Source organism: Emydura macquarii, unplaced genomic scaffold, assembly GCF_026122565.2.
Source record: "Emydura macquarii macquarii isolate MOO-44397 ecotype Brisbane River unplaced genomic scaffold, CSIRO-AGI_Emac_v2 contig_1713, whole genome shotgun sequence".
Classification (NCBI taxonomy): Eukaryota; Metazoa; Chordata; order Testudines; family Chelidae; genus Emydura; species Emydura macquarii.
Window position 1 is genome coordinate 2,205,989 of NW_027131850.1, and position 17,748 is coordinate 2,223,736.

A 17,748-nucleotide genomic window follows, 5' to 3' on the forward strand; every position below is an offset into this window, starting at 1 on the left:
TGGCGACGTGTACATTTTGCCATTTACCCAGGGATTGATCGGTAAAGGTGTAACAAGGCGAGGGAAGCGATCGTGCTTTTAGACTCCTCGCCCCATATTTATAAACTACGTTTCTACCTTGAAATAGCGGGAACCTCTTTTCTCCTCCGTACGTTGCAGTTTTATGTTGCATGCTGTCATTGGTGCAAACTAGAGGATGAAATGCTTTACAAAGTTAAATGGAAGCTAATTATCGGAAGCAGAGGGGATTTAGGAGGCATGAATAAAGAAGAAAGATACTCAAATCCTTGGTAATTCTGTTTGGTTCGTGGCCAGATTGGGCTAAAATCTAAACTAAAACTTTAAAACTATATGTGTAGCATGTATACAATTTAGCAAGTGAAATCCTTTTTTTGGCTGTTGTATGAAAATTCTAGACATCCTAAATAAAGACTTGTAATTTCATCAGAGAGTTGGTTGGATTTGCAAGTCTTGGCATTTTAGTGCAGTTCTTTTTTTGCAAAGAAGCCCCATAACAGTGCAATACACAGTGGTTTAAAATAATGCATGAGACAAATATGACAGCAGATGGTAGCACAAAATGAGAGCTGCCAAATGAAAACAATACTGCACTGTTTGCAAGAATTGTGTTTGGCCAGCAATAACTTATTGAATTACTTCGGAACATTATTTCTCCAGTGTTCTTTTATTTGTTCAATACAAGTGTATTTTCTGATATGTCAGGAGCTATGTGTTTGATTTAGTGAATGATACGGATTGGGAATACATTGGTGTAACTATTTCATTTCACTATAGCTTTCCTAGTAATCATTTTAAAAAGTGAAGCAAGCATGTTTCATAAGTAAGGGAAAATTACCAAAAAACTATAGTTCAGATAAAGTGAAAATTGGTTTGAGTCATCACTAGGTAAACCTGCAGAGAATACAATATAGTCTTAAGAATTGGCTCTGGCATGTTTTGAAAATTCCTTCCTATTTAGCAGACCAACAAGTGTTATTTAAAATTACCTCCTATTCATAAATCTAGTTTTGTCAAAGAAATAACAAAAGCAATGAGAATACAGGCAATCTGACACTTCCATTAAGTAAATTTCATTTGTCAGTCACTCTAGTGCTAGGTGTTATTTAGGTGGGTTTAAAAAAAAAAGAGACTCCTTAGAGTTAAAAAGATTGAAAGTCTTTCATGTTTAATTGCACCCCTTTAAAACTATGCTAAAACAGATTAAAATTACTGATTGAAAGTGACATAAAGATCTGTAATTTGGTTTTGGTTTTTGTCTTTGGTACTAGGGATCAGAGAAAAGTGCATAATCTGATGTACAATCTGTTCAATGCCAAGGCACAGGAAAGCGAGCTAGGTGATCCACAAGTTTCCCTGCCAGGAATAAATCCACTGGGGGATTCTGCCCTCAGTGCAGGAAGCTTTGCAAGGTTCATTCTGTGGTGCCTTTGCACGCTATTGTTATGTAATAAGACTATGCGGCTCAATGTGCAGAGCTAACAGGAAAGCCTGGAAACCCCACATCACCTAGGCTCTGCAGGGAAATCTAATTCTATCCATTATTATTTGTATTCCAGGAACACCTAGACATTTGTTTAGTGTTACTCATACAGGGGGAGACAGGTTGGATCAGAAACTATTTTAATTACTGCACAGACTTCTTTGGAAATTTGCCGGTAGCTGGGGAAGCATGTTGTATAGAATAGCACAGCTTACTCCAAACCATTAGAAGCGTCATGATACAAAAAGGACATGGAGGGTTTCCTGATGTGAGGAGGCAAGTATGTCACTAACTTGCTTCATTCCCTTGCTCTCTGTGTCATGGGACCATCTCTCCCTTCTTGCCTACCTTTATTCCCCTCCATAGTGCCTAACAAAAGGGAACATGACGCTCAGTATGAGTTTCAGTTATGAATTTTCCTGGATTGAATGATCCATAGTACATATAATGATCTTTTTAAATCTAATTTGAGTATTTTATTTATAGATTTTAAGGGACTGAAATAGAGGTGCATTAGGAGTCCGCTTCCCCCATCAAAATTAATGTGTATTATGGAAATATTAGTAAAGTATTTGATTTAACAAATTGTAAGGGGAGTCTTTTCAGAAATCGAAGTCCATACATTTAAAAAATATAATACTAACACATGGCAATCTGAGGAAATGTTTGGAAGACTGGAAATGAAGAGTTGATGTTTGATTCTTTCCTAACCATAGAAGAGAGAAATCAAGTGAAATACTTTGCAGGCAAAACAATGTAGATGATTTGACAAACTTTTATGTTATGTTTTTACCCACAGTGAATATTTGCTGCCAATATTTACAACACCACTGAAAAATAAGACTTGATGATAAATACTGACAGGCCCTTCACCATTATGCTTGCTAAAGCAAACATTTAATAACTGCTACCACTGTTAATGTTGCAGAATATGTTGCCTGCTGCAGTCTAGGGTTTCATTGATGATTGGGTTAATTATTAAATTCCATAATGTAGTAACTGATGCCTTCAAGGCTAGGTTCTGGTAACATAGACTACACATATGTTTTTATCACTACAGAATCCCTATTTGCATAGGTACAGAGTTAATATTCTCCTGTTCCTAGACACATATTTAATTTGTCCCTTTATCTGTAACACTCTCACTTCATCTTGCTTTCCCAAGTTTTAAATACTATTGGATTAATGTTACTTTTGAAAATTCCCTATTTAATAGTTAATATTTTCCTCTCTAACTTCAAAAAAACCCTATAAAGTTAAGGAAAATGCATTTAAAAAAAAAAAAAAAACAAACCCTTCCCCCCAAAAAAACCCCAAACAAACACACCCGTAACCCTTTATTAAGAAGGGCACATGCAGGTTTGTTTATATAGAACAGGGGTGGCCAAACCACGGCTTGCAAGCCGCATGCAGCTCTTTTACAGTTAAAGTGTGGCTCATGGAGCCCCCACCCCACCCCATTCTATGTCTATGGGGTAGCGGGGGGCTTGGAGCTTCTGGCCTGTGGAAAGGTGATGGGGCTAGTGGCTTCTGCCCAGCATGGAGGGGGGTCTTGGGGTTTCAGCTTCACAGGGTGTGCCTGCCGGGGCTCGGAGCTTCAGCAGGAACATGCCCCATGGGGCTGAAGTTCTGAGACCCCCCTCCTCGCAGGGCAGGGCCCCTAGTCCCACTGTCTGGCCACAGGGCTGAAACCCCAAGCTCTGGGAGGCACACTCCAGCTCTCGAAATTCTGTAGGTTGTCATGTGGTTTGGAGGGTCAGTAAGTTTGGCCACCCGTGCTAAAGAAGCTCATTATTATTGTCCTGAAGTTTCAGTTGAAACAAAACCACTGGGAAGCTAGACGGGACCCAAAAAAATAAAGCTAGACCTGTGGTTTCCAGGGTTCCATGTGGGACCTAGATTCTAGGAATATCACCCCCAGCAAAAATAATATGAAAAATAAATTGCAATGGAGGAATCAGCCCCACATGTCCGGTTAACAGAGCACCAGGCTAAAGGGGAGCTCATCTGGAAACCTAATTAAAGTGGGCACTGTCCCTTTAAATGCTCCCCTCCCTTGCCTTCCCCTTGTAGGCAAAGGCTGAGGCATCTCTCCAGATTAACCAGTCCCTGATATGTCAAGAAGCCTCTGTGAGTGAGGGGCCTGATGCCTGGGTCCTGGCTACCCAGCATGGGTGGGGAGCCTCCCTTTGGCAGCCCAGGTTCCAAGCCCCTTCAGTTCACCCTGGCTGTGGACTTGCTCCCTCCCTCTGGACAGGCCTGCTGAGTGTCTGCAGCCAGATACCTTTCAGATGTGAACTCAACCAGAGGGTCCCCAGAGCCTGACATCAGACAGCTGCTAGTCCCAGTGGAGGGGGAATGAAACCAAACAAATCCCTTGAAGCCTCTGGCTCAGGTAATCAGTGTGTCCCTGATGTGTGCAGTGTGTTGTTTACCTTGGGCTGTAGCCTCAAGATTTATCTTTGGTTTCCTCCTCCCCAAGAATGTGATTATATGTCATCAATTTACTATGTGAGGCCTGCGTTGGTGTAGCAATTTCCATCACAGTGGATCTGAAAACACTTTATAAACCTTACTATTTGCCAAAACTATTATACATACGAAACATAGTGATCACTCCACAGAGAATAATATTCTTTTAGAAAATGTTGATATCTTCACTTTCATTATGCAGCCACACTTTCTAAACCGTCAACATCGTAATAATGATGTGCAATTTATTGGGTAATGAGAAAATACTTGAGAGAGGGTAGTAGCTTTCCAGACTTTTTATGGAGGGCTTTCTGCTTTTAGGAGGCAGCATGAAAATGTTTGTGGGAGACATGGAGCCGTGGGTGGTGAGCAGGAAATTGTTAGGGTTTATGGGTTTCCTGGAAGAAATCTCTTTTGAGGAGATTTAGAAAAGCATTGCTTCAATTACCCCAGAAATATAGTCCCCTCCGGGTTGGGGGGGGACATGTTATGGCAAGTACCAGCAACCTGAAACACAGTACAACTGTTTAGGACAGGAAATAAAGAATATTGCAGCTAACGGTAACTTCAGGGGGAAACAAGGGAGTTGGAATATAACAAACTGAATGGGAATCTGGCTAGGATTCCCTCACCCCATTCCCAAAACAAAACAAAAACCCACCACCACACGACACCCCCAAACTATGGTATCTCTAATGACCCTGTGTTCCACTAATGACTCCCTGTATTTTGTCTCCAATAGCGTGATGCTCCTAGGACAATACTGGAGTAAAGGTTAGGTCCTGAGTTGGAGAAAATAGTGCCACCTAATAACTCTCCCTCTCAAATACCTGAAGCACCAAGGATTTTCCTAGAGGTGTCTCATTCAAGTAATGATCCAGTTTATGAAATACCTAGCAGTTTTAGAGCTCTTTATTTTTTAAGCATGTTAGTAGCATTTGGTGAAAACTAATTATGCTATCTGGCAGATGACTAAGACAGTACCATCAAGAGGTTGTGACTTAACAGATTATTCCAAGAGTCAGTGGCAAACCAGGAATCTTGGTTCTTGTTTCACTGTTCTAAACCATACACAACTCTCTCTAGTGAAGGAGAAAAATGTTGACCATGCAGACTTAGAAAACATAAGTTTGGATGTGGAGTTCCCATGGTTCCAGTTCCCCTTTCAAGTAAATCACTTATGGATTCTCTCCCTTCTTCTTGTTAGAGCTGCTGTGGAAACTCCAGGTAGAGCTTGGTGGAGGACCTGCTCTTCTTTAATGGCTGCTGCCGCCGGTTGATTGGCTGGAGACTTCAGGACTCCTTATTCCTTGGAGAAGACTGCTACTTCCCTTCTTTGTTTTCCTGTGTGGTGATAGCTTTTCATCACTGTGCATGGGGAAAGATGCCGTTACCTTTTGGGCTCAAATTGAAACGAACTCGACGTTACACGGTGTCTAGCAAGAGCTGCTTGGTGGCCCGCATCCAGCTGCTTAACAATGAATTTGTGGAGTTCACTCTTTCTGTGGAGAGCACGGGCCAGGAAAGCCTCGAGGCTGTGGCTCAGAGACTCGAACTGCGGGAGGTAAGGAAATTAGCAACTGGGGGCCATGACTTCTCTGTCCATCCCTTGAAAGGGGCTACCCACCAAAATGATTCCCTACCGTTGTAGACAACGATACTACTTTACCAAATTCTCTCCTGTACCAGCCACCCCAGCATGTTTCTTCAACTGTGAATGCTCTGATCCGCAGTGCAACATGGATGGCTTTAAAACCCAGTCTCACAATTTACAGTGTAGGGTTAGAGAATGGGATGTGGGCAGCAGCAACAGTGCAGGATGTTTCAGCCCAGGAGCCTAGAGTGTCAGCCAAAAGGACAATGGTTGTCACTTGTTAAACTCTGACAATGCTCTTAGCACTGTACAAGACAAGTAATGACCATTCCTGCCTGAACAGATCATAAAAGAGGGACACTGGTAACACAGGAAGTAGTAATTTAAACTATAAAACATACAATGCAGAGATGGGCATCTGTTGCATTGTAATACTAGATTAAGGGATGCCTCTGAATACTACTTCGTATAAGAGAAACATAGACAAATCCCCAGACTGTGGTACACAACAAAAATAGAAGAGGAAGCTGGAAAGAATACAGGATTAATCTCTTTAGTTAATTAATAACATGTTGATTTTCCAAAATACCGTATTTCCAATTTCAAGCAGCTGCAATAACTATTGAGCAAACAAATTTAGGGCTCAGTCCTGCAGACAGTTACCATTGTGCACAGCATCAATTTAGGATTGCTTATGGCGTTAAAGGCATTATACAATAGCAAATACTTGCAGGAATGACCTCGTAATCTGCATTAAAAATGTTTTGATAAACATAAGAAAACCCCAGTACAAATCCATTGACTTGTCAGCACTTACTTACTGTGAGATCCATTAACTTCCATCTGCCTTCTTGTAGTTTGCCATCAGTTGGCTTTTTAAACCTTATACTTCAAATGTTAATATACCGTGTACTTTTCTGCAGCAGTCTTGTCTTGTCACTAATTCACTGTCTTGTGTTCTCACCATGCTCTGCCATGCCTAAGGAAAAAAATATGAGAAAAATAGTTATCTTGGGATAGTGCCAGTCTATGATGGGCTGTTTATTTGTTTGTTAGTGGAGTTCGATGACATCTAAAAGTAGGTACACTAAATTGACAATTAGAGCCAATTTACAGTAGCAGTGGAGATCTTACCATATCTGGTTTGCAAAAGGGTTGTGTCATGGATTTGGTCTCTCACATCAACCTTTTTGGGAGTAGGTCAGATCCCTGTGCTTTAGTCCTCAGCACCCAGGCAGTCATCAGCACAGGTCTAGCTGTGGGAACCTCAGTCCTGTGGCTGAGTCCTACTCCTTCTGGGGCTCCCATAGGTCCCAAAAGCAACAAAGGGAAAAAAAAAAAACCCAAACTACTGGAAGTTGTCAGTAGGCCACCTGCCTGCAAGGGGCCTCCAGCAGTGTGTAATACAGTTCAGCACCCTCAGGCAACGGATCCTCACACAGGAGATCTAAAGCAGCCATTCAGGATCTGGCCCACCTTCTGCTCAGGAGGTTCAGACTGACCATCATGGTCTTGCAAGCAGACTTTGTCCTTAGCTACACTCCTCAGCTTTTGGAGAGGACAGGAACTCTGTTCTCTTCGCAGCGTTGCGTCCACTGAGCTGGGCTTCTCTCTCTCCTTTTTTAAAGTTCCTTCCTCCAGGCCTGCGGTGCTTTGCACATGCAGCAGGGCAGGTCTGCTTAAATCTATAAATGCTCTTTAACCTCTTCCTGTTCAGTGAGGATTTGTATAGTCCATCACATGTAGGGCACTGCCTACCTTGCCTGACCTACTCACACTTATCAAACCATTTACCTGGTGCTGAAGTATCGGGGAGGGAGGGAGGGGTTGCATCCAAGGCTGGCAGTACTGCCTAGTGGTGATACACTGGACTATGTTGCCTAATGGCGAGAGTCTGTGGTCGCTTTGCCTAGTGGCTAGAGTTAGTGGCTGGGGGTAGGGGAACTTGGACCCACTCTGCTCCACCAGGTTACAGTCCGGGGCCCTTCAAAATAATGGTCCAGATACATGGCCTGGGGCAAGCGCCCTTACATCTGTTCCCAGGGTCTCTTCTGACCCCATCTCCTGTTCCTCAGTCTGTACCAGGCGTCTGCCTTTGGGTCCCCCTTGGTATTTCCTTAGGCCACTCTCCAGAGCATCCTTCCCTATCTGCAGTGACTTGTCATCCTTGGCCCCCACTGTTGAAAGGCCTGTGGCGGCTTCTCTGCAAGGCCCAGTCCCAGCCACTTGGTGCCCCGTCAGCTTCTTTGCAGGAGGCTGCAACCCTCCATTGAGCTGAGCTGCCCCCTTTTGAATTCTCCCTCCACTGGGAGCATGCCCAGCAGCGGCGAGGGAGTGTGGCTTCCTGTGACCAGAGCAACTCCTTAATCCTCACTTCATCAGTGTGGGGCTTGTACACCCCATCATATGAAGTAGCACGTCCTTCACTGAATCTCCATTATCTCTGCCCCTTTGGTTTTGCTCCTGAAGCATTCGGAAAACGGTGGCAAATTTTGCAACTGAGATTGATATCGTATCTGGGGAGTGCGAACCAAGACTGCTGAACTTTGATCAAATTACTCTGGTAACACATTCTTGCATGGTTATTTTGGCAAGAAATATATTGTAGCAAAAGGGAGTTGAAGATGAGATATAAATCACCATTCTCAAGCATACTCTCAGAAAGTGTTATTTGCCTTTAAATACTTTTAAGTTCATGTCTTGTCAGATTTTCCAAGCAGCCATTGAATAATCCCTGACTGATCATTAAGTACAAGGCCTACACAAAGAAAATTTTACATCATTCAGGGCTTTGTTTAGTTCTTGTTTAGGTCTTGAGCCTGTGAAATGTTGAGTGCCTCTTACGAGATGCCGCTGATAATTATTAATGTATTAAGCACCCTCAAGTCCATCAACACTGATGGGAGTTGAGGGTGCTCAGCACCTTGTAGGATCATGCCTTTTAATTGGGGTATTAGTTGAGTTTTAGCCCAACTATCATGAAAAGTAGCAACATCAGAAAGTGGTTCAGATATTTTATATGAGATATGCATATTTGATGCCTGATTTATGCATGCAACCTTAACAAATAGCCTTTTGATACAAGATTTTTTAATCTATATATTACAAAGGGCAAATAATCAAATAGTAAGGTTTCTGACATTTTTATTCACCTCCTGTTTACATCATTGCATTATTTAGTTATGGTATATAGAATTTTGAGAAACAGCTTGCAGGTTTTGTTTTAATACCGTCCTCTCTTTTTTATTTTTTTAACTGTAATGGACATAACATCATTAAAAAGTATCAATGTTTGAGTCACTCTGTGACTCACTAAACACTGGCATTTACCAATTCCAGCCTCTATATAAGTAAGGTAGTATGGTGTAGTGGTTAGAGCATAGCAGTAGGAGTCAGGAAACTTGAGGCTGTTGTTGACTTCATCTTTTGACGTGTGTGTTATAAACTTAAAAAAAAAAAAAAAAAAAGATTGAGGAGAATATCTTGTGGTATTCCCAGAATGTGAATCCGAGGCAACATAAATATAGTCCAGCTCTCTTAAATCACAAATCCTGGGCAAAAAGCCAAGTAAAAAACATGCCTTCATTAAATTCACCCTTAACAGTGCTTCAGTGCATCTATTCTGATGTGGCTAAAAGAGGAAATCTAATGAAAACCCAGGAGCTCTGTTTATCATAAGAGACAGTCCCAATCTTGCAGATCTAAAGAAGGATCAACTGCTGTGTTTGTGAAGCTGGTAACTGGAAACAAGATTAAATTTGTGTGTGTGTATGCACACACACTTGTACACACGTTTACATATGGCATGCATCTGGGGAATGAATGTGAGCAATAGAATAGACATTTTAAAACAAACATCTTTTAAATGTTAATGCTATTAGCCATCTTCAAGGAAGTTGGTGGGAATTTCTAAGAAACTATATTTTGCTGATTTTTTTTCTTTATTTCTGTTTTTATATGATTATGACATTTCTCTATCAAAATGAGAAATGAAGGGGCAAATCCAGCTGGTCTCGCACAAGTAGGGTCTGACTTCACTGGAGTTATTTGTGTGAGTGAGGTCAATATTTGGCCCAAGTTTTGAAAATGCTGTGACAAGGAAGTCTGTCAAAAGCTGATGAGAAATTCCTGAAGCGGGTTGGAAGTTGGTGCATACTGGGATTCGGGTATTTATCTTGGGCCTGGAGTGGGAGAGAGAGGATCAGGACAGTGCAGAATTCAGAGAGATTTGAACTGGGTGCCAATTTTGCTGCCCAATATCTACAGAATATCAGATCCTCCTCCAGAGGAAATACATTTTAAAAATATTTTATATTCTGTGTAATGTTTTTAAAATGTTTATTTATCAGAAAAATACCCATCTAAAGGCTGATTTAGTCTGTTAACCCTATTGTAGTGTTGTTGTTAGTGACCTACTAATCAAAAACACTCTTAAGAAACAGTACCAGATCTACAGTGACTGGTAGATCGAGCCTGATGGCAAGGCCATGAATGAGGTTTGGCTAACATAATCATGCTCATGCCCACCAGGAAGGTATAAGTGTAACCAAACCTTTGAACATTAGTGGTAGGAGCAGTAGTGGGCTGGGACAGATGCACAAATGTTAGGGCGCAGTCCTGTATTCTTCCTGGCTGGAAGATACTACTACTTACTTCTGATTGTTAACAATTAGTATTTGAACTAACAAACAGTATGCATGGCATACAAGATTAAGATCCTAAGGACTTGTGTATTACGCTGATTTCTTCTTTGTTAAAAAAGGGAATCTTTTACTAAAACCTGCCAGAAATATGGTAAATTTAATCGTATCCAAAAGCATATTCATTTGACTTGTGACTCAGTAACAGTAACAACCCTAGAGCTCCATATCTGCTATCATCCTGGAGGAATCTGGGGGCAGAGCAAGCTATGGCAAGGCCAATAGATCAGCAATTCTCCTGCATGCAGAAGATTTAGGGGATGGGAGGTTTCCTCCAGGGCCTGTATAAAACAGCTGTGTAAAAGGTGCAGGATTTGTCCCATGTGCTCATTTACTAAGCACAAAATGGATAACGCTGTTCTTTCAAAAACTGATTGGTAGCCAGCTAGGCTTAACGTGATAAAAGCTAAGGCATTTACCATTAAGTCAGAACCTAAAAATAATATGTAGCTGTCTATTTCAGAATCTATGTATTGCAACATAGGTTTATATTAACTTACACTACAATATGTTGCATCTGTAGCATTCCTTTATGTAACGCATCCCAGAACAGGATTTTCTGTACTTTAGAAGCACAGTAGTCTGTTTTTTAATATGGTGAAGAAATTAAGAAACTTGAAGAATAATAAGTATTTGCAACGCTTCTGAGGATGTGTGTGTTGCAGGGAAAGTGAGAGGATTCGTCCCCTTTTGAACAGATAGATAACGGGACATGAAATCAAAATGAAAAAGCGCTATAATTTTCAGCCATCCTGGCAGCTGTTTTCTATTAGGAATCAGAGTTCTCTCATGTTCTGGTCAGTTGTTTGCAGCATGTGCTTCTGACTTCATCTTTGGTTGTCTGCTAGCTATTCATCTGCTTCTGGTACAGCAACCAGTGACTCCACACCTGTCTTCCCCTTCAGAAGAAAACTGTTGCAGCCATGTCAGTTCAAGGAAAGGCAAAAAGATATGCTATTTGAGACCTTATGTGGATCATATTTGATTAAACCAGATGTCAAAATTGAGAGTCTGGCAAAAGAAAAAGCCTTCAGTATTTTGCTTTGAGGTATTACTAGAAACTGTTATTTGTTGTAAATAATATTTATGAAAGGTGTCTTGGAATAATTTGGGAAAATTCATCTGGGGATTAGAAAAAGATGTACATTCTGAAAGGACTACTTTCTGTTTGCAGTCACTGGGTCATAATTCCCAAGACCAGGGCCTTGCTCTGGTCATTCCTTTCCATAGACAACTAAGAGTGAAATTATTTTAACCATTTTGTGAATTTGAAAGTTTGGTATAAGCAAAAGTGTCCCAAAGAGAACGTTTCAAAGTATTTCAGTGTTGGTGTTGCTTTTGGTTTTATTGTGTTGTGTACAGCTTTATCCAAGATAATCATTACAACAATAACATTGATTATACCAGACAATTAAGTCCTTTAATTGGATTCCTTAAATTTATTTTACCCCAAATTTAAGGAATTGTGTTTATATACCGCTGAATGAATCTAATCTCTCATGCTAGCCCAGCTACAGAATATACCAATCATAGAAAGATTGTTAATTGCTGGTCTATAAAGTATCTCAGGATGGAAGAATCACTAAAGTAGGTGGGGTCTTTGGTATGAAAGATATGTTCAAATTGAGAAGTGTTCCTTGTTAACAGTTAATTTGGGCTTTAAAAACAACTTCATAACTGAAGACCTTGCTAGTTAGCTTAGAGATGTTTTCTCCCTTTATGTGAGTGAAGCAACTAAAAGGAAAATGGGGTGAAAAAGTTCCTAAAGCTATGGTGAGGGGGAGGGAGGGGGAAGAGCCAACAAGTAGTTCTCCTCTACCCCCCCAAATGTTTATAGAAGGCCTTCTCACTTCAACTCCATTTTGTACATGGTTCTGTGCGGGCTTGGGGTACAAACAAGGAGCAGCTTCAGAATCAGGGTCCATGTGGCTAGCAGTGTTAGCTTCTGCTCATTGTCTGTAATCCCCTTGGAGTGTATTGGGGCAGCGTATTGATGCATACAGTACTACTCAAGCGCTGGCACACTGCAAGATTGGAGTTTCCTTTCCCTACAAACTCCTGGGATGCATGGTTGTCCACCCTGTCTGATGCATGGTCCTCTAAATCCTCCCATCCCCAATGGGAGGACGTGTTTGTTTTTTGTAAACTGTAAGTGAAGTTTTCTGGGACCTTTGTCACCTTCCTATAGCTTTTACAGCAGGAGAGTACAATATGGCCCGTAAATTGTAGGTACTGTCTGGTAATTCAGTGGTGCAAAGCATGAGCAACACACCTCAGATATCTTTAGTGGGAGGTATGTTATGTGTTTTCTTGTGCACCCACCAACACGCTTTGTGTGTCACTTATGCTTTTAGACTGTAAGCTCTGTGAGGGCAAGGACTGTCTCTTACTATAAGCTTGCAGAATGCTTAGCGCAGTGGGGCCTCAATCCTGATTGGGGCCTCTTGGTACTATAACAGTGCAAATGTTAAATAATAATAATGGACAGTCATAGGGAGGGCTGGATCTCCAAGAGAGACATTTTCCTGGAAAAAGTCATTCTGCCCATTTTGATTTTTCCCCCCTGCATATCTGTAACAAAGTCCAAATGGAAAAACTGTAACGATCCACTGATTGCAGCCCCTTGTATATCTTGGTCAGATTATAAAATTAGTCTGGAATGTTGTCTCATGTATTTATGGTATCTTTGAGGCAGGCACCTTCTAGTTAATGTAATTTGTTACGGGTTTAGCCACCTAGAGAATAAGAGTCTGCTTCTCTGTTCCAATCCAATTATAAGGCCTTAGATACTTAGTGCTCCTTTTTCTAGCTTTCATCGTGAGTGTTCTTAATATCTTATTTGATTACTTTGTATGTCATAAAATATGCAGTAGCTTGTTGAAGTTGTTTTTGCAATAACAAATTAGGTATCACCATCAAGCCTCATAGCTTGAACTACAAACTGTCATATGTTCCTATGTGACTTCTAACAGAGTCCATTAAAGAGACCTTCAGAGGCAACAGCAGAACAGGAGTGAAAAGTCCTGGAGAAACAAAGGTTTTCTTGATACTTGGCTGTAGATTCTCTCTCCTGGGATCACAGCAAGGGCTGTAGAATCATGTGAGGGAAGTTTACATTCCCAATTACTGACAATTATCTTTGCAGGTTCATTTCCAGATAGCATAAACACTGACTAGAAATGACCTCAAAATACTGTACTAATGTATTCTCCCACACAATAAAGATAAATAACCTCTATAAAGCTGCTTGAAGGATTTAAAAATGCTTTACAAACTTAAGCTGATACACAAACAGCATAATTTACTGCTGGGGTGACTCCATTGACTTAAATGGATTTAAATGAGGGATGAATAGTGTGTAAGGATTTCTTCACCAATCACTTAAGTGAAAGGCAGCAGCTGATTAAGAGCAACAATAACAGCAGTTTTGGACAAGAAAGGAAAGACTATGGTTTCCAGTTAACACTCCTGGGGGAACTGAGGGAGGCAGAAGGAAATCACCAGAATTGGAATTTGGCTAAAGCACTAGGATTCATGCTCAGTTTTTCCTGTGGTCTCTTAACAAACCATCAAGTGAGCAAGATCTCTGCTTTATATTTCATGTACAAGGAAGAACCTCCAATGAGACCTTGCCCTTTAGCACCATTAGTTTTCAACTGACCGAGAAGGTACAGTAGATCACGATCTACTGAATTGTCAGAACTGTGTCTCTTCTGTCTCTCATACAAATGCTGACCAAACCCAGCTGCTTAGCTTGTGAAGTCCAGTTGCCTCAAAGCAAGGCAATCTTTTCTCACCTAAAATTCTGGTTTCCATATTAGTATTCATCTCTAGATATATTTTATTAGTTCCTTTTATTTATTGTGCATTTTTTTCAGCTGTTCCACAATTACATAAGCGCCTTTCTTTAATGCAAAAAGTAATTAAATAGAAATTCTACAGTTCTTTTTATCTAGGTTTGATTTTCTGCCCAGGGGTTGAATGACAAATAAATTGTTAAAATAAACAAACCTCACTACAGTGTTAATCTCAGAAGCTTAACATATTTTAAGAGTTATGTCATGTCGCTTTTTTAGGATTGTGTAATGTCTTGTGGTACTAATAATAGACTTTCAGCAATGAGTAAAAAATGATTCTATTTTCATCAGCATCAGTATTCCAGAGTGCACTACCTCTTCTGTGAATTCACAGGGCTAAATGTTGCCCTTGAAGCCAAAAGAAGGCTTGCATGTGAATCAGAAGACAGGGTTTGGCACATAGTGTTTTATTTAGCTTTAATCTGTTTATTCTGGGCATTCAAGGGTAAACATTTCAGGGGTGGTGGAGAAAGGTTGTTTAAATGCACATAGTTACACTAAATCATATTTAAGAATGGACATTTTTCCTTATTTGTGGTAATAACAATTTAGATCTGTATTTGGGCAGTAACATAAGTGGCCTTCTTTTTAAAGAAATGGAGTGGGAATTTCAGGCACTGAGAACCTCTGGAAAACCAGGCTCCTTATTCAATATAGATTTAGTTTTCAGACTGTTTGAGTCAGACAGATTTGAAAATTTTGGCATATTTAACTCAAATCTCAAGTCCCATTCCCTCCGCCCCCTTTAAATTACACTCCATTTTCTTTTTTATGGTTTTGATAAAAGCTGCAGCTCAAATCAAGTTGAATGATTTTCGGGGATTGTCATATCCACCGGGTCAATTTCCATATGTGTTCACCTGAGTCGAGGGGACAGGGACACTCGCACAAAATGTTGACAGTAGGCTTGCATTGGTTCAGTAGCAGTTATCGAAATACTGTTAGGTTGCAGTGTCCAGCTTTAAACATTGCACTGATGCTAAAGATTAGTGGTAGCCCCTAGCTGTTACTATAACTGCTAGGCCAGCTCAGTGCATTAGAATCTGGGCAGATGGACTGGACCAGCAGTAAGAATTGGCTTACATATGCAAGCTTATCACAACAGCAGGTGGGATCTGGCAGCTCTTGGCATATACTTCCAACTTTAATAGAGGTAAGAGCCTACATTATTGTAGTTGCATTCCTGTAGTTCATCTACCTTAGTTTGTTTTTAATATAATTATACCTAAAACAGTGGTAAAAGGACATTAAGGTTGCAAATTCTAGCACTCAGAAGTTAGGAAATGCCATAATTAAGTTTCAGAGGGGTAGCCATATTAGTCTGTATACAGCAAAAACAACGAGAGTCCAGTAGCACCTTTGCATCTGACGAAGTGGGTTGCAGCCCACGAAAGCTTATGCCCGCAGAAATTTGCTAGGCTTTAAGGTGCTACAGGACTCTCCTTGTTTTTGCTATAATTAAGTTTGGCCATGTAACTTTAATTCAGCCCCTTGTGTGTGCTGTGGGCTTTTCTATATGAACAATTAGACCACGGCAAGCCGGGTTGTTACTCTACCCCACTAGCCTGCAGCAGATTACCTGTCTGTATGTACCCTGCTGAGTCACACTAACAGTTTAAGTGCCTCAAGCGAGTCTTGTTTTAAAGAGGACTCGGTTAAAGCACTCTAATGAATTGCCTATGCGCATCTGCAGGATGCAGGTATACAGTAATCTGCTGTAGGCTAGTGCAGGGCGTATGGACATACCATCTTGTTTCAGACTAGCTGTTCATGTACATAAGCCCTTTAATTACATGATCACCTACAATTTTTTTCTCAGGGTTCATGCCTCATCCAGTGCACATGATTTACGTTGATGGCTCACTTAATAGGTAGCTATTAAGTACTTTTTATCCTCTTCATTCAGTGTGCGGTCTTGTGTGTTATTTATTGCACACCATCCAAACACTGCATTGAACCCAAAATTATCATCTTTCTGTGTTTTTCTAGGGTGCTTTCCTCATAGTACTTTAGGCCCAGATCCACAAAGGATCTTGGGCATTGTGATGTTCAGCGTCATAATGCCTGACTTTTAGATCCCTAGCAAATAACAGAATACCACTGCAATCCACAATGCCTGAGTGAGGTGCCCAGGTGCCCTATACAATGAATGGGGAGAAATAGGCACCTTAGACAGCGATCCACAAAAGCCAGCATATTATGTGGGGAGGCAAGTAAGCTAGCGGTGGTTAGAGCACTCACCTGAGAGGTAGCAGGTCGCTATTCAAATCACTTCTCACCCTCAAGAAGAGTGGGGTTTGAACTGAGCGTGTCCCCCATCCATTCATGCAGCCACAAAAAACACATCTCTGACAAGTCAACGCCCTGGACAAATTTCAAGTCCCTTCTCCAAAGCATGGAGGTTCTAAAGCTTCCTAGTGAAACAGTTTTACCAGTTTTTTTTCTTTAACATGGGAAACATGTTTTCCTAAGCTCGTTCTCAGAAATGGCTGATGCTTTTAGCATCGGGGGTGGGGCATGTGTGTGGAATCGACTTGAGGCAAACACCTGGCATAGGCCATTTCAGCCCGGGCAGTTAACATTGTAAAGTTATAAGACACTGAAAATGTGGTCTTTTAAAGGAAAGAGTTAGGCAATCTATAGGTGTTTCTACCTAGACCACCTATAATAGTGTGTGTGTTTTTAAAAAAAAAAAAAAAAAAAAAAACCACTTGGGAAAATTCCTTAGTACCACTGATAACTATGTACAATATTGATGCTTTATGTTAATCACCACTATAATAAAAGTACTGATAGTTTGTCTGATTTTTGTCACAGAAAGCTGAGATTGATCTTTTATGCCCGTGTTCATGCTCACTAAGGACCCAATTATGAAATCGTTACTCACAGGAATAAAGGCTGCCAGATCAGACATTATTGATCACTTCTTATATGGTGTGAAATTTAGATTTGAATTAGTCTGATTCTGAATCATGAAATGTAAACTCTTACTACCAAGAATATTACTTACTTCTGTGAGTAGTCTCATCAAAGTTAATGAGACTTATGACATTAATAAAAGCTGGTAGTGTTTTGGGAATAGAGCCATTAATTTATTAGGCAACCAAAGTGTTTTCTTCAATTATCTGGGTTTGTTTCCTTGTTTCATAATATTTAATGTAGCACGCTATTACTTTTTAAAATATTTCAATTCTACTGGCAGTTTTGACTCCTAAAGGCTATATGTTTATAAAGTCTTGCTGTTAAATTGTTTTAATCCTCCAGCCTTTTGTGAAGCCAGAGACAGTATCAGTTTCACATTATATGCACTTCATCCAGCACTGCAATGCTGACATGATTTAATCATTGAATTGCTTCCCTCTTTTTTTCAGATTACTTATTTCAGTTTGTGGTATTACAATAAGCAGAACCAGCGCCGGTGGGTAGATTTGGACAAGCCTTTGAAAAAGCAACTGGACAAATATGCTTTGGAGCCAACTGTATATTTTGGAGTGGTGTTTTATGTGCCTACTGTTTCTCAGCTTCAACAGGAGATTACCAGGTAAACTGCATGTGCTTTTAATTTCAGCTTTTAACATTCTAACATGTGTGCTTCATCTTAAAGGTAGATATAATTTCCTGATT

At 40.5% G+C, this 17,748-nt stretch overlaps 1 protein-coding gene and 1 long non-coding RNA gene across 6 annotated transcripts in view; one reads left to right on the forward strand and one right to left on the reverse strand.

The window, feature by feature from the left end:
- Positions 1 to 5,327: 5,327 nt before the first annotated feature.
- The window catches only part of LOC137158543 (uncharacterized), a 58,292-nt gene continuing 45,871 nt past the window's right edge, over positions 5,328 to 17,748 (reverse strand). Inside the window, exons 2-3 of the long non-coding RNA XR_010921438.1 lie at positions 6,385 to 6,546; positions 5,328 to 5,528 (exon numbers count right to left, since the gene is read on the reverse strand). This is a non-coding gene — a long non-coding RNA (uncharacterized lncRNA). The remainder of the gene's footprint in view (positions 5,529 to 6,384; positions 6,547 to 17,748) is intronic.
- Positions 5,328 to 17,748, forward strand: part of PTPN21 (protein tyrosine phosphatase non-receptor type 21) — a 49,697-nt gene continuing 37,276 nt past the window's right edge. For 4 of the 5 annotated variants that reach the window (XM_067556349.1, XM_067556351.1, XM_067556348.1 and 1 more), the window contains exons 1-2: positions 5,328 to 5,537; positions 17,496 to 17,665. In XM_067556349.1, the coding sequence (XP_067412450.1) occupies positions 5,358 to 5,537; positions 17,496 to 17,665 (350 nt within the window). In that variant the 5' untranslated portion in view covers positions 5,328 to 5,357. The remainder of the gene's footprint in view (positions 5,538 to 17,495; positions 17,666 to 17,748) is intronic. The other variant, XM_067556352.1, reaches the window with a different exon arrangement.